Raw genomic sequence first — 26,392 nt, forward strand, 5'->3', positions numbered from 1 at the left:
GGCTCTGTGCTGACAGCTCAGAGCCTGGAGCCTGCTTCGGATTCTGTGTCTCCCTCTGTCTCTGCCCCTCCCCTGCTCATGCTCTGTCTCTCTCTGTCTCAAAAATAAATAAAAACATTAAAAAAAAAAAGTTTATATTTGATGCTTCAAAGGTAGGCCTTCCAAAGCTGATCTAGTTATTTTTCTTTTCTAATATAATCCAATGACAGCTCATTGTTCTAGCAGTTTAAGGAAACCTGAAATGGCTCTTGCTGCCTTCATAATATACAAAAATCTACCCATAAAAGCCAGATTTCTTTCTGTCTGAATTTTTAGTCATGTGTTTGTGGTTTGCACACGTTTTTCATTTCCTCAGCTAAAAGTTAATATCCAAGGAGTTTCAGGCATAAAGGGAAGAACAAGTAAAAGCTTTGGGTTGGGCACCTGGGAGGCTTAGTCAGTTAAGCATCTGACTCTTGATTTCGGCTCAGGTCATGATCTCATGGTCATGAGCTGGAGCCCCTCGTCAGAGTCAGGCTCATGCTGGGTGTGGAGCCTGCTTGAGATTCTCTCTCTCTCTCTCTCTCTCTCTCTCTCCCTCCCTCCATCTGCCCCTCCCGTATTCATGTGAGCACACTCTCTCTCTTTTAACAAAAAATAACAAAAGCTTTGGTTTGAACTTTCCTAATAAGTCACATTAATCATATAAAACTCATTGCTTCTCATTTTGATCCAGAAATAATAATGACAATTAGTCATAGTGGGTGATAACAGTTATCGAAATGAATTATATTTTTTTGGATTTTCATTTGCCAGCCACTGCACTAATCCTGTGCATGGATTCTCTCCACTGAAGCATAGGTACTGTCATTACCCCCATTTACAGGCAAGGCTTAGACAACAGGCACACGCAGAGCTTGCTTGAGTCACACAGTCAGTACATGGAGAAACTAGTGTTCAAACCCGGGGACTGACTCCAGCTCCTGCCCTCTTGACCACTGTGAACCACAGCATTGGTTGAGGTAGAGAACAGAAATTTTTAGTCACGTGGACAATTTGGGTAGATGAAGGCTTATATTTAGGAAGGAGTGGTCAGGTGGAGAAGATAGGAGCAAACCTCCTTTTTTTTCATACTGTGGACTGGTTGCTATTTATTATGCACCTACTATGTGCCAGGAATTGAATGCAGAGCTAATTTTCATAGGCTAATTTCTGTCAGGTAGTATATGCTTTATATGTTTCAGGAAATGTCACACCACGGTACGGTAATGGACAAAGGTGCTTTCCTATAGGTAGAAAAACGTAGTTCTCTACAGTCCTGCCAGTTGGATCTTGACAGGATTTCAGAGGTAGGGGAACAAGGTCTGTGGCCCCCCACTACCTTCCCTCATTTACATGGTCAGAGATTTCTGTCATTGGATAGATTTCCATCCATGAGCAGGATGCTCAACAAAGCTGGCTCATAAGTCCCGTAGGGCTTTTAGCTTAACTACAGAAATTAAAAAAAAAAAATTAATGTTTATTATTGAGAGAGAGAGACAGAGTGTGAGTGGGGGAGGGGGAGGGGGAGGGACAGAGAGAGGGAGACACAGAATCACAGGCAAGTCTCCAGGCTCTGAGCTGTCAGCACAGAGCCCAACGACGACGTGGGGCTGAAACTTACAGGCTGTGAGATCATGACCTGAGCTGAACTCCAGTGCTCAGGTGCTCAACCGACTGAGCCACCCAGGCACCCCAGGGCTTTTAGCATAGATGTCCATCCTGTTCATAAGTCATACTCTTTCATAGACTTTAGTAAGGTGAAGTTAGGAAGTATGGTTTTCCTTTCTCCCTCTACGATGTCATCTCTGAAGCCAGAGTGCATGACTTTTCAGTAAGCTTTAGCCTTGGTAGAAATGATTACACTGCTCTCGTGACAAGGCTTCACACTCACATCTTAACAGTCCTCTGGCTCTATTTTTCCCATGAGATTCTGAAGTGCAGACCTAAATTCTTTATAGGATTCTAGGTGTTCTCCTACACACAGCTTTAATATGAACATTTTAGTAATGGCTTCTTAATTCATAATATTTATTGCATTCTCTAAAACTGACATCCCTCAATATTATAGTGTATAGTTATCGGAATATATGATCTTTACATTCAAATACCACTACTATGCATACTCTAGCTTACTCTAACTCCCCTTGATGAACAGGTCTAAATCAGAATTTTCCTTAATTTATTGTATCTCCTTTATAGTTTCCTTTTCTATTCTTGTGTCCATTAAGGATAATTCCCCTTTCTTGCCTCCCAAGGGCATTCTCTGCTGCCCTAATCTGTCAATTTCTGGGGAAAATAACAGTTTATAGCTGTAAATGAAATCTTAGAGAGCGAGTAGCTGTTCTTTATAGCAGTCATGCAGTTTATTTGCATAAACTGTATATACTTGTCTCATTATATATGTACAGTCTAAAGGAGAGAATTCATGCTTCTATCTTTAGAGGCATCACGGACCCCGTTTAAATGATGTAGGTGAAATATTTCTTCCTTAAGAAAGAGCAGAGAGGAGTGGCAGCTATGGGATATCCAAATATTCAGCCTAACAAGAAAGTCAAAGCTAACAAAGGCGTAGTATAACAAGACAAAGAAGAAATTAACATAAAGCATTTTATCTTTGAAGGTTGCACAAAACTCCTCCCCAAACCAAATAAATCCATAACAAAGATGTAACTAACACTGAAAGATAAATACAGTTCTCTCCGAAAGGCCTCCTACAGCTGTCTTCATCTCTTTCTTCCACCTGAATCAAGATGAGAGATGGCATCCTTTCAGTGCCAGATTTTTTAAGTGGAGAAGTCTTGGGGCACACTTTGAGTCTCTTTCCAAAAGTAGAGCTTGCACTTTGGTTTTAATGATGAAGAAATTAATGAAATAGAGCCGGAGAGAATGTGCTGGAGAGTCGATTTTTCCAAGCAACAGTCTGGGACTTTATCTGTGTTGCAAATAAATATTTAAAACTCACTGGGCCAGCTCTGCTGGTGAGGAGGTAAGAAAGAAATTGCTTTATGAAAGAATGTAAGCACCTTGGGAATCCCTAAACCTCCTACACGTGGGGGCAGCTTCAGACAAGTGGGCACACCTTGGCTCATGAGAAAACTGACAGCGGACAGCCTGCCCTGCAGCAGCCTCATGTTGGCAAACTGTAACCAGACAACTTCTAGTGTATTTACCACTGCCCTGGGTTACTGAGATAATTCAGGTGGAGTTGACATTGTCTGAGAAAGACGTTGACTAGTTCAAGACTTAAAAAGGTATTATCTTTCCTGCCATTCATCTATACATTGCTGGGGCCAGAGTTACTCTTACCATGGAGTGGAATTTCGGCTTGGAATCTTATAGATTACTCAGCTCCATTGTATTATAGTAGCACCATCAGCCTTACTGTACAGTTCAACCTTTAGGGTCAGGGATACAATTAATAAAATTCTACCATACAGCACAGAGAGGTCACTGTAGGGCCATTAGGGAGGAAAAAGAAATATTTGTTCTTCCATCTGTAAAGATTAAATTTTTAAGATAGTCATGGAAACTAGCAAAAGTACGGAAGTAATGATCAAATAAATTGTGAAATAAATAGAATATCTTTTTCTGTATGGATTAAAAAGTAAAATGATACAGTAAGATTCAGTACAACCATATAGAAAAAAATCACAGTTAATTTCTCCTTTAAAAAATATATATGAAAAAAGAAAAAGTAGTAAATTTTTTTTCCAAAACCAAATAATATACATTCAGCTTAAAAAAAAAAAAAACTAGAAGGATACAATGATAAATTCAACTCTAGTGGGAGTTAAAATCATGGAGTTAAATCATGGAGTTAAAATCTCAGGCAGGAGTATACAGGACTTCCCAGGGCCAACTCAATAACAGATAACCCACAGGAATATTGATTAATGTTGATTAATGGTCTGATTCTCCCAGTTTGAGAGCTTAGAGGAATGTAGAATTTGGGTCAGAGGTGAGGCTCTGTCTGAGTTCTGGACCCAAGCAGAGATACTACTAAAATAAGGCTCCCCTGGGTTTGTTGAGTGTGTTGCATGCTCATTCTTCTGGAAAACCTTCCAGTGTCCTCAAAACAAGTATCATCTGAAGCTCCTCTCACACCCAGACACATCTGTTTTGGTCATGAATTCTACTTTACTTAAAATCAAATACGAGCAAACCTTGTCAAGTACGACGAATTTTTGTAACAAATTGTTCTATCAATCATGCCTGGAATATTGACATTTGTATTTTAGAGTGTGCTGCAGCCTTTGTTTCTGTATAGCCCTTTACACCCCTGTGTCTTTGAACCTACCTCTGAGTATGAAATTATTTTAAGTATGTTTTATAGTTGAAGCCAATAGATTTGAAGGTATCCATTGTTGATAGTTTAGTCTTCCTGCCTTGCGTCTTCATTATCATGACAAGCTAGTGGCATTTTCTAAGGAAGGAAGACTCTATGCTTTAACAATATCTATTATCAAGTAGAATTCTATATCTTCTTTTGAATCTAAACAGAAAGGTTTTTTTTCCTGGAAATGTTGACATTCAAACTTTAAGTTTTCCCTTAGATTTATTCTTATGTTTCAAAAAATATAACCTGGCTTTCCTGCCTTTAAAAGCCTGGAAGATGGCAGAAAGTATTTGAAAGGGTTTAAGACGCTCTGTATAAACCTGAGGAACACATAAGTTTCCTCCCCGTACAACTTCCTCACTTCCTGCCCAGTCCATCCCCCACTAGCCCCTCAATGCGGTCGTGCACACAAGCACACACACTCGGTGTAAGAATCTGCATACTGGCAGGACTACTCCATATTCTTCATATATTCTGGTCTCAAGTGAAACAAAGATTGGGGGAATTCAATTTACCAGAATGAGAATGTCACCTCTTAGATCTTTAAGAAGATAAATAACTCAGATAAATAACATTGCATCAGATTGCCGAAATTTGTTTTCACTTTGTATACTTGAATCATCTGAATGCAAATTGATTATTTGGGAGCCCCTGCTTGATTCCAGTATTCCTATATATTACTTCCATAAGCATATGTAAAAAAAGTATTAGCAGAGCCTGCAAAAGCCTGTGTCAACTTCATTCTGGAGCCTTTTTAACAGCAACTCTTAGCTTCTACTCCACTTTGTACTCATGGCATTGTTTTTCTCTTCCTGATTTCTCCCCACCCTGAGGACAGGTCTAGCGAGTTGAAGACAGAAAGGCAGCCACTCCATTGGACAACATGCAGTTCACTGGTAATTTTGATAGGGCTAGTTGGGTAGAGGAGTGAATTTGGAAACTGAGTGAAAGTGGGTTCAGTGGTGAGTGGGACACGAGGTTGTGCACTACTCATTGGAAAATTTTGTCAAGAAGAGAAAAAGGATGGTAGGTAGGAGCAAATGTCAATTCAAGGTAGGGATGAAAGAGTATATAAGGATAGCAGATCCTTCACCATTTGTATTCTGAGAATGGTCTTATTGAGTCAGGGGAGTGTTAAATGCAGCATAAGGGTTTTTAAAGAAATCTTTGGGAAGAATTTGCCTTTGGTAGGAGGGAGGAATTCCTTGGTAAGGAAGGGAGAAGAAGACAATCTGGCAGATGGAAGGACCTTTATTGATTTGGTGGTGGGAAGATGAAGGAATTCGAATCTGGTGGTTTCTAGTTTTTCAATGAAGTGTGAGATCGAGTTAAATGATATAAGGCAGGGAGGGAAACTTACTTAGGTTTGGGAGAAAGAAGGCAGTAGTAAATTGTCTTGGGGTCTGGGAAGCAAGTTTATTAGGGAATGTTGTGTGGTTGCCAGCAGTTGGACATTTGAGGTCTGAAGTTAAATATTTAAAGTAAAATTAGTCTGTCTGTTGAATGATTTTCTCCAGCTGTATTCATGCACAGCTGCTCAGGTCCAGAGAAGGCAAGTAATTGAGCTGATCTGTGCTTGGGTTTTGCCAGGAGTGAGAGGGAAGCAAGGCAGATGAGATTGTTTGTAATGATTATAATGATGGACCTTGGACTCAAATTTAGACAGATTCATCAGAAAGATTTTAAAATCTCAGTCATGCAAGTATACTTCCATATTAAGAACTCAGGCTTAAAATTCGACCATCTGGGTTCAAATTCCATTTCTACTACTTACCATGAGACCTTGAGCAAGTTCTCTAAATGCTCTCTGCCCTAGTTCCTTCATTTGTAAATGGAGATACTATTGGCACCTAACTCATAGAATTTTTATTGAGTTAACACAAAGAAAGAGTTCGGAAGAGCACCTGGAACAGGCTGGACACTCAAATAATAGGCTATTATTGTAATTAAGGTCATGCGTCCCGACCTAGTGTGTCATCTTTGACTATGCACAGCCAAGAAGAACTATTTCTCTTTCTGTGATTATCTGAACAATATGGGTTGTTCTTTTTCTTACATTTGTATTTTTAATTAACTGACTCACCTTTAATTTTTTTTCTCTTGTATGTCTTTAAAATTGCAATTGAAATGAAATGACACATGGCAAAACTCACAAAATCCAGTTTCAAGCATAAAATTGAATAGATAAGTAACACATAAAGGTGTTTGGCTAAGCGTCAGTTTTGGGGTAAACAGGATGCCTTCTCGTCATCTTGTAAGGTTTTATGGAAGAAATGAGGCCACTCTAATTAGGACAAATGGGTTTTAAAAAGTGTCTTCCCCAGATTAGTCTATTGCCCAGAAATCAGTATCTTATCAGTCTATCAAAATTACATGTGTTTTGCCGTTAGTTCATTGTCTCCTATATTGGACCATATCGTTTCACAGCATTTTTGTGTTCTTTTCATTGGTGTACAATCTCATTTGTGTTTTACTTTCTGTGGCTCATCAGAACACGTTATGAATAATAATGGGTATAAACATATATCACTTATTAACCTTGCTGGTTTACTGTCTCCTCAAAGTCCATAAAATACAGAGAGCACATGTTATCATAGCTGTGAGGGAAGGGGTACTCTGTTAAAAAGTCTACAGGATAGCAAGTACAAACTAGAACTGACCAGGGCATTAAAGGATGATTTTAAAAACCAGGTAACGGAGATCTAATACACAGCACAGTGATTACAGACAATATTATTGCTTTAATATTCAAGTTTTAAACTTCAAAGTTTCTAGGAAACTGGATTTTAAATATTGTCACCACACACAAAAAAATGATAATTATGGATAGAGGTGTTAGCTAACACAACTGTGGTAATCCTACTGCAGTGTATATGTGTATCAGACCAACATGTACACCTGAAACTTATACAGTGTTATATCACAGTTAAAAAAATAAAAACAACAATTTAAATAAATAAAAAATGGGTAAAATCTTGACTCTCATACAAATATGAAAAGAGCATGTGTCAAAGATTTCATTTATCTCACTAATAAGGGAATGGGGAGAAGTTATAACAGGTTCCAAGGGGAATACTAAGAACTGCATCCTTAGTCAAACAAGGGATGCTGAAACGAGTGTACCAAAAGGTGCAAAGCTGACAAACTGGTCAATATCCATAGGACAATAATCAGTTGCATCCCAGTGGACACAATTTGCATTTCTATGGACAAGAGCATTTGCACTGCTATCATTTTCTTCAGTTTGCAGAGTTTAAAATAGTTCAGGGACAATTTAAGCTTCATAGGACACCCACTGATTTTTTGGCCCCATCAGAGGCCTTCCCAGTTTTTCCCCACACAAGCAATCCTGGCATGGCTTGGCACCCAGGTGACATGTCACACGTTCTCTAGCACGTGCTTCATGTGATCTTGGACTTACCTGTTCATTGCTGCTTTGTTAGATTTGTTTACAGTTTATCAAGCTGTACGATGTTAGGTTCTACTCCTCTTTCAGATTTGAAGTTGGCCAGAATCGAAACTGTTGTTGTCTTGGAGGCAAAATATGCTACTTTCATTCTGTTTTGGTTGCCTACTCTGGGAGGACTTGGAAGCATTTGGGCTGGATAAGCTGAGCGATCTGCAGCTGTTCAAATACTTAGAGCCTTTGGGTTGATTGTGGATTTTGCTTTAAAACCCTCCCCCCACTGAAAAAAAAAAAAGAAAGAAAGAAAGAAAGAAAAAGAAAATCCAACAGCCAACTGCATCTACTACTTTTTTTTTAACTGTTGTTTGGTAAGCTGCAGTTATACTTTTGTAACCAGAGGCTGTGTTTATTTTCAGCGTTGGCAGTTCTGCCTAATGAATCAACTGGTACTGAATTCACAAAGGGAGATGCCGTTTCCCTCCCTCCATCTGTTTGCCAAATGTGTGTGTTCCCTCAGCTCCTAGTAGTGGTTTCACTAAGAAGAGCCATTAGCAAGCAAGTCTTCTCATTGAATTCTCAGCCGCTGCCACGCTGCCTGATGGTATTCTCCCTTCCTGGTTCCATAGGAGCTGTTTGCCAAAGCTCCACGTTTGTGATTCTAGAGAAAGAGTACTTACATTTGTTGTTTAAGTATGAAGTTTGGCTCTGCATTATTCAGAGCTTTAGTTTGGTTATTGAGCTTTGATTTGGTCCTTCACGATGAGATATCTGCCTCTGGAAGGTAGGGTTGCCATGGGGATTTCAATGACTCAGTAGAGACAGGGGTTATGGGAATACTGGTAGGCTGGCTAACCCTGGAAGCTCCTGATGAATTGTTTTTGAATTACACTCTATTTCCAGCAAATCCTTCTTTAGTTCTTGTTCATGGTAAGAAGGAAGTTATTCTATCAACAAAATTTGGAGGTAGAAGTGTCCTTATTTTTTGTTTTTTGTTTTTTTTACTTTTCTTCATGCATTAGAAGCTCTTTAGGTTACTTAGGTTAAGTTACTTCTTACACATGAATGTGCATATCAACTACATGAGGGATTTTGTTAGGATGAAAATTCTAGTTCAACAGAAGGAATGGGGGTCTGAGATTTTGATCAGGAAACTTTTTCTTTTTTTCTTTTTTTTTTCTTAATATATGGTCTGAGGTTTTGTATGGCTCTCAAGCTGTGGGCCACACTGTGAACAGTAAAATTTATAGGTCAGACAGCTTCGGTACTCTCTCCATGGTCTTTGGAGCAACTTAGAGAGTAAGATGGTAGAATGTTTTGCTTGGTGCTCAGTAGCAGGATACAAAGTAGAAACATCCCACCTCTGCTTTGGTATCAAGTACCAGGTAGGGGAACTAGCCAACTTCCCAGCTCTTGCTGAGATAGACCTTCACATTTTAGGTATTTTATTTTGTGTGAGCTTTTGGAATTCCCAGGACATTTTACATACCCAGTTCCATATCTACACTTTAAATGGTCTCAAAGCAAATTCTGAGTTCTCAGGGGTTCTGTTTATGCATGTGTAACAGTGATTATGTCCTTTTCCTAGTGACATATCCCGCTTTTTGATGTATTACATAGATTAAAAAAAGAATCTCTCTTCAGTTTCATTGTATGAATATTTTAATACCACTCTCTCTTGTGTACTGGGCCATTTCACTTAGCTTACTAAACAGTTTGGTAAGAACTGAGTGTTGTCTAAGAAGTCTTTGGAGTACTATTAAACGTTATTACTCTATTCTGACCTAGAAAAGGGACAGTAAACTATCTTTAAATATAAGGACACTGAAGTTAAGAGCTGTTCACCTCTCTCTCTGTCACACACACACATACACAAAGAAGGAACCTAATTATGTGGACCTAGTCTACCCTCATCTTATTCCCAGAAGACATCTAATCTGTGAATTAGTTTTGGAATTTACAGAAAGAAGAAAACTATAAAACTTGCTTCTAAAGTGAAGACGAAGCATCATGAGAAAAACTGTTCAATGCCTATAAGAAAAATACTGGCTAGCTGATGGAGGCTGATGGCCGAGAGAGGAGAAAGAAGTCACACTGGCAAGAGAGACTCACACATTAGGGGCGTAGAGAATCCAGATATACATGAAGAGGGTGCTGTTAGGTTTCCTTTCTTAGGTTTCCTTTCAGAGGGTCTGTGAATTACACTGACAAAAGACAGATTAGCAAGAGAAGAGCATTTGTTTATGCCTGCTGTGCATGTACAGTGATGTGTAACTCGAAAGGATGGTTGGAATTTGGGGCTTATATAGCCAACTTTAGCAGTGGAAGGAAATTGGGGAGAAAGGCTCCTTTGTGAGGAACCAATAGGTTTCTTTAGGAGAGATAAGTGGGCTTTTGTGGGGGGGGGGGACGTGTGATATGAAAGTTGGTGATGATGTTTGTTTATGCAGGTGCAGGTGGTTTTTCTGTCTTCTTCATAGCCGTGAAACTCCCCCAGAGAGAGGATTTATGGTAGCCCTCTTTCCCAGAAGTTGCTGCGATTAGTCCAATAAAGGAAGCTCCGAAAAGGTTCCTTTCTGCATCTGTTCAATCTCAGATGTCTTTAGCTTAAAATGATCTTTATGTCAACTCTAGGGTTCTGAGTGAATCCCCACAGGGGAAAAGGGCTAATTTACACCAAGGAAGGAGAGACTCAAGGTTAAAGAGTAGGGCGCCTCACTCGATTGTGAGGTGAACATGTTATTCAGAGTTAAACACTTCATTTCTCTGTTCTTTGGAAATTTGATTAGGACTTCTAAAGTTTAGCAACTCTTTACAGCACTTCTGCTCTCCGAGGATTTATTCTGAATGAGGATCTATATCTGCCTAACACAAGTAGAATTATTCTGGAAACTGCGTTGATCCAGCCGGCTACATCAAGCCTGCGGCCCCAGGATCACACACTTCATATCTAGATTTAATTTTTAGTTGTAATTCTTTTCAAAATAGATAAAACAAAATTCTTTACTCATATTTTTACAACGTCACTGCTCACATAAAAATATCTTATTGTTTCAAATGGTAAGTAATAATTGGACATTGGGTTTCAGAATGATCCATCATGGGGATAATTTTGCGTGATTTTGAAAACTTAGAATAAAAATTCTATTTGCATATGTTCTATGGGACATACATAATTTTTTTTATCCCCCAGCCATCAAACACAGACAACCTGTTGGGATCATCCTAAAATGACTGAACTCTTCCAGTCCCTTGGTGAGTGCCATTTTATTTAATTAGCCAAAACAACCGATAGTTGTGTATTCTTAAAAGGGAGGTAACCACCAGTTTTTCTTACACAGCATGGTTTGTTTAAAGGATTGTTTCACTGACACAGAAAAACAGTTGAATTTCTGAGGGCGATGCAGGAAACAGTTTTTTACCATTCTTGAGGGAACACGTGGTTTGAACTAGCATGAGGTTGATTTTAAAAGGAAGAACACAGCCTCCCTCCTATTGAGTTATCTTAAACTTCAGCTTTGTTTGAAAACAAAAACAATAACAGCACAGCCACCTTGAATCACCCTTTAAATTTCCTTTTAACTCACATTTAATGTAGTTGATCATACTAAATTAGCTTGCCTACTTGCATTTTGTCAAAGTAGTCATGAAAAGCTAAAATCATTTTAATATAAAAATGTAAGAAGGGGCGCCTGGGTGGCTCAGTCTGTTGAGCAGCCAACTACAGCTCAGGTCATGATCTCAAGGTTCGTGGGTTTAAGCCCTACATCGGACTCTGTGCTGACAGCTCAGAGCCTGGATCCTGCTTTGGATTCTGTGTCTCCTCCTCTCTCTGCCCCTCCCATGCTCATGCTCTGTCTCTCAATAATAAATAAAAACGTTAAAAAAAATTTTTTTAAATGTAAGAAGGGGTGCCTGGGTGGCTCAGTATGTTGAACATCCAACTTCAGCTCAGGTCATGATCTCAAAGTTTGTGGATTTGAGCACATGTCGGGCTCTATACTGACAGCTCAGAGCCTGGAGCCCGCTTCAGATTCTGTGTCTCCCTCTCTCTCTGTCCCTCCCCACCTCATGCTCTGTGTCTCTCTCTCTGAAAACTAAATAAAACATCAAAAAAGTAAATTAAAAAATGTAAGGAAACACATGAGATGAGAATCCTGGTCTTGTAGATTTCTAGTAGAATATGATGTTGAACTGATTCTCTAGCCTCCTTTCTTTGAAAGAGTTTTCTTTTTGGGTAGGTGATGCAGTGCTGGAGAGGGAAAACGAGGCCCTAAGGCTCTCACACCAACCCATTTCAACATGGAGGGAGCCCCCTTTTTGATTTCTTTAGTTTCATTTCTTTAGGTTTCTCTCATGAGCTTTCATTTGGATGAGTGAGAGCAGCTACAAAGGTTGAACAAAAGAGAGAAAAGCCATGGGTTTCTTTCCTTTGTAAAGTGAGGGTACAAACTTTGATGATTTCTGAGTTTTCTTCCAGTTCTGCTAGTTTCTAATACAGATACTGTGTCTTTAGAAGACAGAAAGAAATTACAATACCTTTTCTTTTTTAATTTTTTAAATCAATGTTTATTTTTGAGAGAGAGAGAGAGTGAGCATGAGCAGAGGAGGGACAGAGAGACAGAGGGAGACACAGAATCCAAAGCAGGCTCCAGACTCCGAGCTATCAGCACAGAGCCCAATGTGGGGCTTGAACTCAGGAACTGCAAGATCATGACCCGACCTGAAGTCAGACGTTGAGCCACCCATGCGCCCCTACAATATCTTTTTTTAGCTTGATACCAAATCTTTAAGTTTTTTTTTTAATTGAAATATAATTGACAAATAGCATGATATTAGTTACTGGTATACAATATATTGGTTCAATATTTGTATTATGAAACTGTTACTACAGTAAGTCTAATTAACATCCATCACCTCACATCATTACATTTTTTATTCTTGTGATAACCCTTAAGATCTCCTCTTTTAGAAACTTTCAAATATACAATACAGTATTATTAACTATAGTTAACCTCTTGTTTCGAAAGATTTGAATATGGACTATAGGATAATTTTAACCATATCTATAAAAGGGTAGAAGAAGCAGATAGATCCGGATGGAAGAAATAAGACTAGCTCTATGAGTAGTGAGAGGGACAGCCTTATTGACAGAAAACTGATTGTCCTTGAGGAAGGTGCCTCTGGAGGAGAATCCCTCCCAGCAGTAGAGAAGGAAGGGCCCTGAGCCTACGGTGTGATGGATTTAAGCCTTCAAAAGTTAACAGGCCATGTTTCGTTTTCCTCATTTCCCTCCTTTTGCTATTGGATAATGCTTTCTTGAAAGCCATGTAGCACTACTTTGGAATGTCTCTCACTATGGTGCTAATGAACATTTAATTATTCTCTTAAATAAATGCTGTGGATTTTGAGAGAAGAGTTTTTAATGAGAACAGACATAATACTTTTCCATCATCTGAAGTAAACAAATACATTCTTGCCATTCAATGTAAGTAAACTAATAAGCATGCTTTTGAATGTGTTCTCTTTCCCATTTCAGCTGACCTGAATAATGTACGTTTCTCTGCCTACCGTACAGCCATCAAAATCCGAAGACTACAAAAAGCTCTATGTTGTGAGTTATTCTACCAAAGTTAATTACTCGGAACTTTGGATTGCATTTGTTGTTTTTTGTGGGTTTTTTTTGTGGGGTTTTTTGTTTTTTGTTTTGAGACAGAGATAAATGAAGATGGGGATGTGTTTGGAGAGTAAATCTGATATTCAGTGTATCACACTCAAGGAATTGGCTCTGTTTCTGTAAATGCTCTACTCTTTGCCCCATCAGCATGCATGCACTAGTAAAACAAATGAACATATGCCATTCTCAGTTGGAGAACAAAATTAGCCAAAATACAGGAGTAACATAAAAAGCTTTTTCAAAAATTATGCTGCCACCCAATTTAAAAGGATTAAATCAACAAATCAAAGTAGTAGATCATTGCCTTCTTAGTACTTTGTATTCATTTGGAAGTATAGGATTCCAGGGGTGCCTGGGGGGCTTAGTTGGTTAAACATCCAACTCTTGATTTAGGCTAAGGTCATGACATCACTGTTTGCGAGTTCAAGCCCTGCATCAGGCTCTGCGCTGACAGTGCAAAGCCTGCTTGGGATTCTTTCTCTTTCCCTCTCTGCCCCTCCCCCACTCGTGCACGCATGCTTTCTCTCTCTCTCTCTCTCTCTCTCTCTCTCTCTTTCTGTGTCTCTCTCAAAAAGTAAACTAAAAAAAAAACAGTGTTTCTTCTGCAAGTATAAGATTTTAAACAGTTTGATTCAATGCAATCATGTAATATAGAAATACTAAAAAATAACATTCTTGATCCAAATTTGAACTGGCACCTAGAAAATTAGATAAAAGTCTCTATTTAAATATGTCTTGAGACCATTAGTATTAGCAACATGAACTTTTCCTGCAGGGAGTTTGTTCAGAGTAATATTCTGTGATAGCCATTTTACTAAAGGGTTATTCCTACCCCCAACACACATACCCAAACAACCTAAATTTAAATAGAAATATGAGTACTTGTAATAATAAAGTATAGATTTAATCTATCTAAATTCTCTTTGTGGTTGTAGTTTTGATGATTGAGTTTATTTAAAGAACACATAGGGGCGCCTGGGTGGCTCAGTTGGTTAAGGGTCCGACTTCGGCTCAGGTCATGATCTCGCAGTTTGTGAGTTCAAGCCCCACGTTGGGCTCTGTGCTGACAGCTCAGAGCCTGGAGCCTGCATTGGATTCTATGTCTCCCTCTTTCTCTGCCCCTCCCCCGCTCATGCTCTGTCTCTCTCTGTCTCAAAATAACAAAACATTAAAGAACGTGTAGACCTTGTCAGATAGTTAATATGAGAAGTGACCTTTGTCTATATTTTTAAGGCAGAGTAATTTGAATAGTTCCAAATATTCTTGTTTGCTACTTTTTGTTAATAATTGTTTTCTGTCTAGGCAGTTCAGTGAAGCTTTGAATATTACTCTTTGCAAAATGATATATGAAAGTTAAAAACTCTTTAAAAGTCAGTAGAAATTAGAATTACATTTTGAGCTGGTAACATGAGGAGAGGTGAGGAAAGAGAAGTATAGAATCATTCAGAAAAAAAGAACACAAAAAACCCCCCACAGCAATGCAAAGCTTTAAAGTAGGGAAAACTTGGGCACCTGGGTGCCTCAGTCAGTTAAGCATCTGACTTTCAATTTGGCTCAGGTCACGATCTCACGGTTTGCGAGATCAAGCCCTGAGTTGAGCGCCATGCTGACAACATGGAGCCTATTTAGGATTCTCTCTCTCTCTCTCTCTCTCTCTCTCTCTGCCCCTCCCTGTGCAAATTCTCTCTCTCAAAATAAATAAACTTTAAAAATTTAAATGAATAAAATAAGGAAAACTTAAGTGATGTGTGGAAGAGAAGTCTCAAGGGCTAAAAACACACCTCTAGATTCATGGATGAAAGAAAACCCGAGGTGATTTTGATGCCCATAATCCACAGAGCCCCAGATGACGGAAGCAAGTGGTGCAGAATCACCAGTACAAAAAAAGCCAAGCCAACACACCCTGGCCAGTGATCTGTATGTTGAGCCAGAGGGGAATAGGAAATGAATTAGGAACACACAGAAGGGACGTTCAGTGAGCTCAGTGAGTCCATGGTGACAGCAGTTTTGAAAGGGGACCAGCTGCATGCCCAGTATCCAGCTGACGGATCTGGAAGGTCTTCTCAGGCCTGATGAGCTATAAAATGAGGACAAATGACTCAGGGGCAAAATCTCCATTGACCAAAGACTGCTTTTTGTCATAATGAACGTGGTCCGAGTTTTCAGTAGTACTTCTGGCTGGATAAACGTACCAGCACATTTGGTGTTTTCCTCTGTTGGTTCTTTTGAATTCTCAGGAAAAAACTCCCTCCTACAGTTCATTCCTTCCAATCTGAGAAGAGCAGAAGAGGAATACCTCCTGCTTCTAAACTACATGACATTTAGAAATGTGCACTGAGAAAAGTGCCAGATTGCGTTGGATTATAAATATTCGAGCTGATGTGTTTGGAGCCACCTGGCCTCACTTTCCCCACTGCCTCTGCCCCCACTGCTCTCCAGCCCGGGGCCTTTACACCACTTGTCAGCTCACCTGTTTATGATTAATCTGTTCCTCCTTCTCCTGTCCTTTCTGTTCACTTGAAATGCCTTGACCCTTCCTCTGCAGTGGTCTGCAACCCTTTATTCCTCCAGACACTGTTAAAAATTTACTTCTTTTGGAAACGTTTACAAGCTAATCCCACCTGCCTCCAATTTCTCCAGAACTTTATGATTGCCTATAAGGACTGTTTCTCACCTAAGCACCATATGCTTGCCTTTGTGTAAGAGATAATGTTAAGAGGATTGTCCCGCCCCTGCCGTCTATGGCTTCAGGTCAGGGGTCCTCCCATTTTGTGTAAACCCCCACCCAGCGTAAGGACCTAATGTAGAGGGCGTGCTGTCACTGCTCGGTCACTGTTCATTCATTTGTTGGCCTCCACAATTGTGTAGAGACTTGGTAAAGAGACTTGGTTCCCACACTCGAGGAACCTACATTCAGAGATAGCATGTTACACATGGATACACGCTTTCAGCAGATTCTTGTTGCCCTCAGAATGGAATGGTCTTTACCTTGGCCTGTTATTCTGTCCCCTCCGTTCACTGTGCACCACAGAAGACTCCTGCCATCAGCTCTAGTGGTTGACTGGAATGGCCGGCCCTGTATTCTGTTCTTCCTGCCTGGAGACCCCTTGTCTTAGCTCTCAATGTTATTCTTGTCTCACGCCAGGTACCTTCTCTTCCTTTGGCTTCCAGCCTAACTATTGCCTATCTTTAATGGGGCTTTCCATGATTATTTCATTCTAAAGTAGGTCACTCCTGATATTCTGTTGCTTAGATTCAGTTCTTTCCTTGTGTGGCACTTGTCATAATTCTTGATATTCTATTTATTAACTTACTTACTGCCTGTCTCTCTAAATGAGCTAAGTTTTCATGTGAGGGATGAGTCTGTTTTCTTCTCTACCTGCAGCCTCATTCAACTTCTGGCACAGAGCAGTCTCCTAGGATATACAGAGGGAATGATTTGAGTATAGAAGTTACAGGAGTAAGGGTGCCTGGGTGGCCCAGTTGATTAGGCATCTGACTCTTGATTTGGGCTCAGGTCATGATCTCATGGTTCATGGGATTGAGCCCCAAGTCAGGCTCTGCGCTGACACCATGGAACCCACTTGGGGTTCTCTCTCTCTCTCCCTCTCTCTCTGCTCCTCCCCCACGCACGTGCTGTTTCTCTCTCTCAAATAAATAAACTTTTAAAAATAATAAAAATATAAGAGTTACAAGAGTATACCAGAAAGCTGGTGTAAGAGGATTTATGGCAGCACTTCTTACTGTTAAAATTTGTTTAATTTTGGCATATTCCTAAAGGTGATACGATATTGCAGCAAACATCAGCAATCTGATGACCCTCGGGACTGTAAAGTTGAATGAACAAAAACAAGTGGAGAAGAATATAGTACAGTTTGATTCTATTTATTTATAGTTCGAAATAATGAAAAAATAAATGCTGCATGATTTGGGGATACATATACTTTTGAAAACTGAAAGCAAAATGCAAAGATTAGCTGTTCTCCCTGTGATCACGAGGGGAGGCAATTAAGGACATTTCCCAAGGCATTTTCAAGATCCCAGTAACAGTCTCTTTCTTTAGCTGTGTAACGAATTAACGGGGATTGGTTCTACTATTCTTCTTTAGGCCAAACATGTGTATTATACATACTCTTTTGTATTCTTAGTTAATTTTTTTTTTGTAATAGGCAGTAACAGAGAAGCCAAAGGAAAGTGGTGTCAGAAGAGGGAGAGATACCCTTTGTCATGATGAACAAGGCAGGCTTCCTTGACTAGCAAGCATATAAGCCAGGCCTTAGAAGCCACACAGGATTTAGGCACGTGGCTATTTATTCAGGGGTAGGGAGGAAGGGACTTCTATGCATAAGCATCAAAGGTGTGGATGGAGTTTAGGGAACATAATGGAGTCTAAATGGAATAGGTTATGAGCTATCCATTCAGTATTTGGAAGTGTCCTTAAAGTCAGTTTGGGTCCACATGGAAGGTCACTTTTTTTCATGAAACCTTTTCTGATTCCTTTGGTTGTTTGTCCCTCGTGTTTTCAAAATGTTACATTTAATGTTTGTTTTTTATAGAGTAGGGTGCTGTCAGACCATTTTCTGTTTTGTGGGACCTAGGAGATAGGCCCAGTTTAGATAACATCTAAGGCAGAAGGAAGGATCCAGTGAACAGGGACAAGTACATAGTTCAGGCAAAAGATCATGGGAGCTGAACCAGCAGGTGGTGGTAGCTGAACTTGCAGGTGGAACCAGCAGGCAGCAGAGGGAGAAGAGGGATTTGTAAGGAGGAGGGAAAACTGATGACTGGGGGGATTTGCTAGTTGATAACTGGCAGAGGGTGAAAGGGAGAGAGTGTCAGGGCATTTCAGGGTTTGCAGAGTCATGGTCTATAGAAGGTACTGACACCATTACTGGATTTCAGTGTGACGGGAACTCAAGATCTTTATTTGCAACATACTGAGATGGAGGTCCCCGAAAGAGAATAGTATAGCTCTAATTGGGAGCAGAACAGCAGGCGTGTGGGTCAGGAGTTTAGGTAGGAGATCAGGATGGAAACCAGAGTGTGGAGCCATCCAGAGAGAAGGCAGTAACTGAAGTAATGAAAAGCAAGTGAGGGTATCAGGGTTACAGAGTGAAGCAGCTGATACAAGTCCTTGAGCGCCACCTGTCCTTCTGAGATATCTGAGGAAGAGAGGGTAGGAGAGGTGCTAAGAAGGAATGGTCAGGTGCCTGGGTGACTCCGACAGTTAAGCATCTGAGTCTTGATTTCAGCTCAGGTCATGATCTCATGTTAATGAGTTCAAACCGTGCATCAGGCTCTGCACTTGGGATTCTCTGTCTCTCGTGTTCTGTCTCTCTCTTTCTCTCTGTCCCTGCCCCTTCCCTGCTTGTGCTTGCTCTCTCTCTCAGAATAAATAAATAAACTTAAAAAGAAAGAAGGAATGGTCAAAGATTCCAAGAACACGGGAAGAGTTACGGAAGCCCAAGGTCAGGTGCTGAACTGTGTGTTTTTGCAGAACCGGAGAAGTATGATCCATTTCTATTCGATCCCCTGTGCCTCATATGGGGGATTAAAAAAAAAAAGTCCGAAAGTTGGTTAGAAAATGATTCTGCTGTTTGTTTTATTTGCCACATGACTGAGCTGTCATTTGTCTCCCTTGGAAAGGAGAAAATCATAATTTTGTGCGATTTAAATGTAGTCAGTTTTTTAAAGGAACCTAAGTGTGACACATTTCAGGAAGATGTATGGCCTGGCTTAGGCACTAAGGCAAAGTGTCAAAGTAAATCACTAAAAATTGAAGACATGATAGTCTGTGGGATGTGGCACATTACTGTCGCAGCTACAAAGTGTGTTACAAAGGAGGCTTTTCTAGAAGAAATGCAAAGGCAGCACGATCCAGGAAGTGGTCTTTTGGAATTTGGTCTAGTGTCACTTTATTGCCATGTGTGGATACAATAGCAGTGCTGTGTTGCTGGCATAATTAGTGTTGGAATTGAGAAAACTCAAAGCATTTTGGCAGTGTTTGAATATATTTATTTGTATCTGTGTGAAATTATAGTTCTGTAGCTGCCGTCATTCAGCACTTCTCTTTGTCAAATACTATGAAGAATGAATTTGAATTTTGCTCCTGCCCTCTGGAAGTTTATAATTGAAAATAGTGTATGCTGCCAAAAAGTGGGATGAAAATGACATTGAAGATTCTAGATGGTTCTTAGTCTTCTTTCTGATACCATCTCTCACTAACTCATGTAAAACTTACATAAGTTATTTTTATAATTAGTTGACATTTTACCAATAATATATTTGACATTGGAAACAAATGGATTGACCTACTATCCAGACTTGTGAGTTTTATATTTGTTCTTTCTATCTCTCTTTTTTTATAAAGTTTTCCCTGTTGAGTTGTTTTAGAAATCATTTTAATCTGTCTAGTTCTAAAGCAGTTCCTTTCCATTGTAGATAACCTGAAAAAAATAAATCATTCTATGTAGTGTTTAGGCAGCTAGAGTGGACACATTTCATGTCTTTAAAAACTCAAAATTAGTAGTTATCCAATGGTTAAAAATAGATAAATACGAAGGAAGCTATTCATTCATTTTATTTAACTGTCAAAATATGTCATTGTATTTTTTAAGGTAGTAGTTTTGTGTCAGGCAAAGAGGAAATAGATGGTTATGTTAAAATAAAAAGTTTCCCTAAGCTGATTTCTTTTACTATTAAAAAGTTCAATATGGAGATAGGGAAAACATTCTTTAAAGCCGGAATTTCAGTGAGCAGTCCTTAAATTCATGTGGATTCTGTAATTTTCCAAACCCATTTCTTCAGATCTAGAAGTCATTTCTGTACTCAATAAATGTACAGGTACATGGTAATTTGATAATCTCCTGTTTTCCTGTTCCCGGTTAGCTAATGGAATGACTAGAAGTTGATTAAAAAGAAAAATTAGATAAATTTTCTTCTTTTTGTCTAAAACTCTTCCTCCTGGCCTGTGAGCATCTCCCATAGGGCACATGTGCCAGCCCTTCAAGTGCCACGTATCTGCCACACCATAACCACGAGCCACCCACATGTAAGCCACTTACCATCCACACTGCTGTTGTCATTTTAGAGCCCCGCCCCCCCCCAGACTTCCTTGAATTCTTGTCTTTTCCCAAGACATTCTGTCTTCCTGGAATTCTTTCCTTGCTTTACATGGTCTCTTGCATCTTATCCTTTAAGGCCCATTTCAAATCCCCACCTCCCAGGGGAGCATTTTCCAGGCTCCTTCTACTCCCTTATGGTAGTAGCTCTCATAGAAATCTATGTATTCTTCGCCTATTGTATTTTCACTCCTTAGTAGTACGCTTACTCTCCTTCTCTGACTGGCCATCTTTGAGAGCAGGGTCTCCAGCTTGTTCTTCTGTGCCCTGCTCTAGCCTGCTCTACTCTGCTCTAGCACCGGCCAGTCCCACCATAGATGTTCTGCACATGAAATGTAGAAGTGGGAGCAAATACATGGAGACCCATGGATGTGGGCCTGTACTGTGGACCTCTTCAAATCTCATGTAGCTACAGTGGCCTATATGCCAAAGCATCAAAGGAAGCAAACCAGGTTAGGATCAGATTGGGAGGGCATCCTAGACCAGGTTTGATTCAGCAGGAAGTAGAGAACAACTTCTTTAACTGACCATTTTCAGTGAGTTTTGTATCTCATGATGTGCATGTTGAAAAACAGAATGATTAGTTTGGCAGTGATATAAACGATGACTGGGAGGGGGTGAGCAGGTTGGTCTCAGGAGTTAGAAGAGCAGTGTCATATTTTAGATGTTCTACTATTTGGACTAGATTTATTTATGCCTTCCTATATTTATTATTTTTTTTTATTTTTTTTAACGTTTATTTACTTTTGACAGAGAGAGAGAGAGAGAGAGAGAGAGAGAGAGCATGAGTGGGGGAGGGGCAGAGAGAGAGGGAGACACAGAATCTGAAGCAGGCTCCAGGCTCCGAGCTGTCAGCACAGAGCCCGACGCGGGGCTCGAACTCACAGCGTGTGAGATCGTGACCTGAGCCGAAGTTGGGCACTCAACCTACTGAGCCACCCAGACACCCCAGTGCCTTCCTATATTTAAAAGTAGAAAGAGCCTTAAGAGAAAAGAAAAGTCACAAAAGGAAAGTAGGAAGAATTGATATTCCAAAGAGCAAAAAAATGGGATCAGATTGAAAAGTAACAAAGTTTAGATACAAAAGCATGAAAATAAGAGATGCAGATAAAAGAAGAGTTTAGAAATATAAGAATATCAATGTTACTTATTTCTTTAAAAATTGAGATTAGCTTGAAAGAGTAGATTCTTAAACTGAAGAAGCTAAATACTTAAGATTAGAAATGTTTTTGTTCTAATGTTGTTAGGTTGTATAATGTAATGCCTGTGCGTATTCCTTTTTCTCATCTGATTAGTGGATCTCTTAGAGTTGAATACAACAAATGAAGTTTTCAAACAGCACAAACTGAACCAGAATGATCAGCTTCTTAGTGTTCCAGACGTCATCAACTGTCTGACAACAACTTATGATGGCCTTGAACAAATGCATAAGGATCTGGTCAATGTTCCTCTCTGTGTGGATATGTGTCTAAACTGGTTGCTCAACGTATATGACACGTAAGTTGGCCTTTTTTCTCTTTAAAATATAATCGTCAAATGAAATGTGTTGATAATGCAAAATGTGTAAATTTTGAAGTGACTTTTTTGAAAAGGTACTTCCAAAGTACTTCTCTTAGTGGAAATATACATGTTAATTGTTGTACAAGAATAACTTTCCAAAATTTGAGCTCTTAACCAACAGTATAATGAAAAAGAATGTCCACCCATTATTTCAAGATTTTGTTTCAGTTTGTAAATGGTGTCAACTTTGTCGTATCATATTTGCTAGGGGAAACCTAATATAAATAAGTCCTATTTTCTTCTTCCAGAATGTCTTTTGGTGTGTCTTTTTTTGAGAGATAAAAATTTATATTTGTTATGAGTTAAAATAATTGACTGGCTCATAAGAATCCACTCTGCAATTTTTGTATGACAACCTAAGAGCAATTTGAATGGCAATTAAAGGGATTTAATTTCTCTTTTGGTATTAGCTTTATTTATTGCAATAGGGGTGATGTGTTTGTATGGTATTTTAAGTAATTTATGCTATAGGACACTCTAATATCTGTAATTTAATTAGATACTCACTGTTACATAAAGAGCACTCTCAACTTCCAGCATAACTCATTCGCCATTAATTTGGCTTTTTTGAATGTGACAGTGCATTTGTGAAATAATCAATTCTAGAAAGACCTGCTGTGGGCTGACATTTCTGAAACATTAGGAATTATTCATTCTTCTGGTAGGGGGTAAAAGTATGCAAAGATGAAATAAGAAAATGAGAATTGTTGTTTTTCTCTCAGACCCTAAAAGTTATTTTCTATTAATTAGCTGCATAAAAATTTGTGTTTCTCATCCTCTTATTTGATTTAGAGAGGAAGAAGATAGATGATAGTTTATAAATCCACACGTTTAGCAGCTGATTGATTCTGTATAAGAAGTAAATGGTGACAACAATAGCTTTAGGGATGATTTGATTAAAATTTTGTTTATCTTTTTGTTTAGAAAACTTTTCCTCTCTCAATATTCATAAATATAACAACAAAGTTTTTTTTTTATAAAAAAATAAATAGCCTTTGTGTACTTTAAGACTCTTAAGAAACTCACTAAAGAACAGATAGATAGCATGAATCTCAGTTATAATAATGAACGTGGGATTTACTATCTCCCTGTCTGGTATCTTTTAATACATTTTGTGTTAATGTGATTTTTTTATACTTCTAGGGTAAAATATGATTCTTGGCATTAATTCACTATTTAGCTAATCTTCAATTTTTTAAACCCCCAAAAGAGATATTTTCTATATAGTAAATTCATCCAAAGAGCTGGTCAATGAAATGTTTTAACTACAAAGCCTGTAACTTAATTTGATGGCCTGGGAAGAATGCTAAATTCATACAGTACTTAATTAAGAAGTTCATTAAGTTCTATAGTGGCAAGGTAGAGGTGCATATTTTGAGTAATGATTTAAGGAAGAATTGGAGAAAATGTTCAATCACCCTCCTCCAGTTCTAACACACTGCATTAGTTTGCTACGTCTGCCATAACAAAGAACCACAAACTAGGTAGCTTAATAAAAGAAATGTATTTTCTCACAGTTTTGGAGACTAGAAGTCCAAGATCAAGGTGTCATCAGGGTTTCTTCTGAGGCCTCTCTCCTTGGCTTATAGATGGCTGCCTTCTCTCTGCGTCTTCACATGGTCTTTCTTCTTTCTGTGTGTGTTTGTGTTCTAATCTTATAAAAACATCAGTCATACTGGATTGAGGCCTACCCTATGACCTCATTTTAAGTTAACTACCTCTCTAAAGACTGTATCTCCCAAATATAGTCACATTCTGAGGTATTAGGTGGATAGAGCTTCACTACACGAATTTTAGGAGGATATAACTCATGACATATAACACATACATCTGCTGTTTTCACTGGACAGCCCGAAGGGAATAGTGCCACTTAGGTGAGAAGGTAGAATGTGAATGTGAAATGTTGTGATTCCTATTCTAGGGAATCAAATGTTGGCATATTTCCACTTTCCATCATCAAGTGTGGACACATGGAAAATGCTACACTAAAGTACTGTTTCTTATTTAGAAAGATGGTTTCTTGAAATTTTCCATTTTAAAGGAAAAAACGCTTTTAGGATTTATTTTCCTTCCATGCCAAAGAAATGTAGTGAAGATCGTGCTGGGTCCGAATGGTGTATGCATTCAGTCTGGTTTTCTATTTTGGAGAGAAATATCATGAATTAACCTAAGGGCGGGGGAAAACCCCACAAGCACAGTTAATTATATCATGGTAGTCTCAGATGGCCAGAGTTGATTGCCCAAATTTCTCTAACAACTGTGATTTATCAGTTTGTCTAAACAAGAGTTATTAACTCTTTTCAAGTCATTAGTTTTCTTTGAGAATCCAATGGAACTATGATCTACATTATCCAATGCACTAGGACATTTTGGACCCTAATAAGTCTCTGAACTTTGGAAATGGCACCACGATCTAACCTTTCCATTCATTCAGCTATTTTGATATTCACTCATTAACCATATATTTTTTAACTGCCTTACTTTGTGTAGTGTGATACAGCCAGAACTGATATTTTCAGCTCTTGAAGTATACTCAGGCGGCTCTTGAAATAATGAGTGATACACACCCAGGAGATCAGAGGATTCTGGAAGTAGAAGTACTTTGAGGATCTTCCATTCTGCCCTCTTCATTTTACTGATTAAGAAACTGAACCAGTGAGACAAGACAATTTGTCCATAACCACCAATGCAATATATTAATGGTAGATAGGGAACTAATACTCGGGGTTTTTGATAATAACTTGACTATTTCTGCCGTATCACCATATCGAAGAAAAATAGTATTTTATAAGTTATATTAAGTTTAATTTTTTTTTTAAGTTTTAACATGTGTCCAACTCCTAATATTATGATTTTTTTCAAAAAAAAATCTTTTCTTCCCTTGTGAATGATGAGAATCCAAATTTTTGGTTCTGGTTGCTTGGCAGCCAACCACTGCACTTTTGGCATCTCAATATCTCATCTGAAAAACTGAGATAAAAATATCTACTGTGCTTACCATACATAAGATATTTATGAAGGGCAAATGAACTACTATATGTAGAAAAGGCTTTCCAAACTATACAGATAAAATTTATTCCATTTATAAGTTCACAGCCTCACTCAGTCTTCATCTTCCCAGGTTAAAAAGCCTTCATTTTATAATCTTCCTTCTAAATTTAATAGAAATCAAAAATGTTTAAATCATGATTTAAAGCAACAGTCCGGAATGCTTGGTTTAAATATTTTTGTCCCACAGAAAATATTAACCTCATTTGCTACAGTGTTAACTCATTTTTCTACTATGCCAAGATGGATATAATTTTATAAGGTACATATCTTTCTAGTTAAACTAGTTTCAGAAGTTACTTATGAAGACTGTCAGGGAACCGAATACTTAAATATTGGGTCATATTACTCACTAATAAATTTCTTTGTGTCCCTCTTCTCCCTCAAATCCAGATATCTTATTTAACATCGAAGCCCTCTATCATCTGGTTCCATATAACCTGGACAACTTTATCAACCATTTAGCCTTGATGCAAGTCTTTGCTACCCCTGAACAAGTCTTGTCTCCGATGCTCACACCCCTGTCTCTGTCCCCTTGCCCAGGCTTTTCCTATGGTAATCAACCTTCTCCTAGGGACAGTCCAGCTATGTCATGTCTTCAGGGTCGGATTTGAGGCTTATCTTTTCTATCATATGTTGTAACTACTGAGACTAATAACTACTCAGACTAATCACTAGTCATTAATAACTAGTCAACCACAATGATCTTGTACTTGATTATTCCCACGCATAAAGCTTAGTCTCCTATTTTCTTGTGCTTTTCCTGTTGTTTTCATGTCTCCTCTCTAGCTAGTATGTGACCTTATCACAGGTGGGAATTTTATCTTGTACTTTTCTGTTGGTCCTCATGATACACAACAATGCCGGATCACAGTACACCTTCATAACTATTAATGGTGTGATGAATGGATGATTGACGTTTTCAGTAGTCATTTTCTTGTGTTATCGCCATAGACTGGAGGTCATCCTCTAATACGCATCAGTTGGATCTTTTTTCCCATAAGAGATTGCTTTTCCCTTAGCCACATCCATGTACCAGTCCATCCACACAGCCTTTTGTTATCTTCTGCACGTCTGTTGTCTGACTGTCCAGAGAATAAAATTTCCTGATTTTTGGAGGGAAGAAGCCAGACATAGTCTATTTTTCTGTGATAATTAGGAAACACCTAAAAATGTGAACTAGAAACACAATTTGTACCATGGTTCAGTTTAAGGTTAATTTGGAA

At 38.8% G+C, this 26,392-nt stretch overlaps 1 protein-coding gene across 11 annotated transcripts in view; it reads left to right on the forward strand.

Moving 5' to 3' along the window:
* Positions 1-26,392, forward strand: part of UTRN (utrophin) — a 569,571-nt gene that overhangs the window by 486,190 nt on the left and 56,989 nt on the right. For 10 of the 11 annotated variants that reach the window (XM_078447413.2, XM_060614425.3, XM_078447414.2 and 7 more), the window contains 3 exons: positions 10,954-11,015; positions 13,300-13,374; positions 21,854-22,055. In XM_078447413.2, the coding sequence (XP_078303539.1) occupies positions 10,954-11,015; positions 13,300-13,374; positions 21,854-22,055 (339 nt within the window). Of the gene's footprint in view, positions 1-8,179; positions 9,641-10,953; positions 11,016-13,299; positions 13,375-21,853; positions 22,056-26,392 lie in introns of those variants that run through there. The other variant, XM_078447418.2, reaches the window with a different exon arrangement.

Source organism: Panthera onca, chromosome B2 (assembly GCF_046562875.1).
Source record: "Panthera onca isolate mPanOnc1 chromosome B2, mPanOnc1 haplotype 2, whole genome shotgun sequence".
Taxonomy (NCBI): Eukaryota; Metazoa; Chordata; class Mammalia; order Carnivora; family Felidae; genus Panthera; species Panthera onca.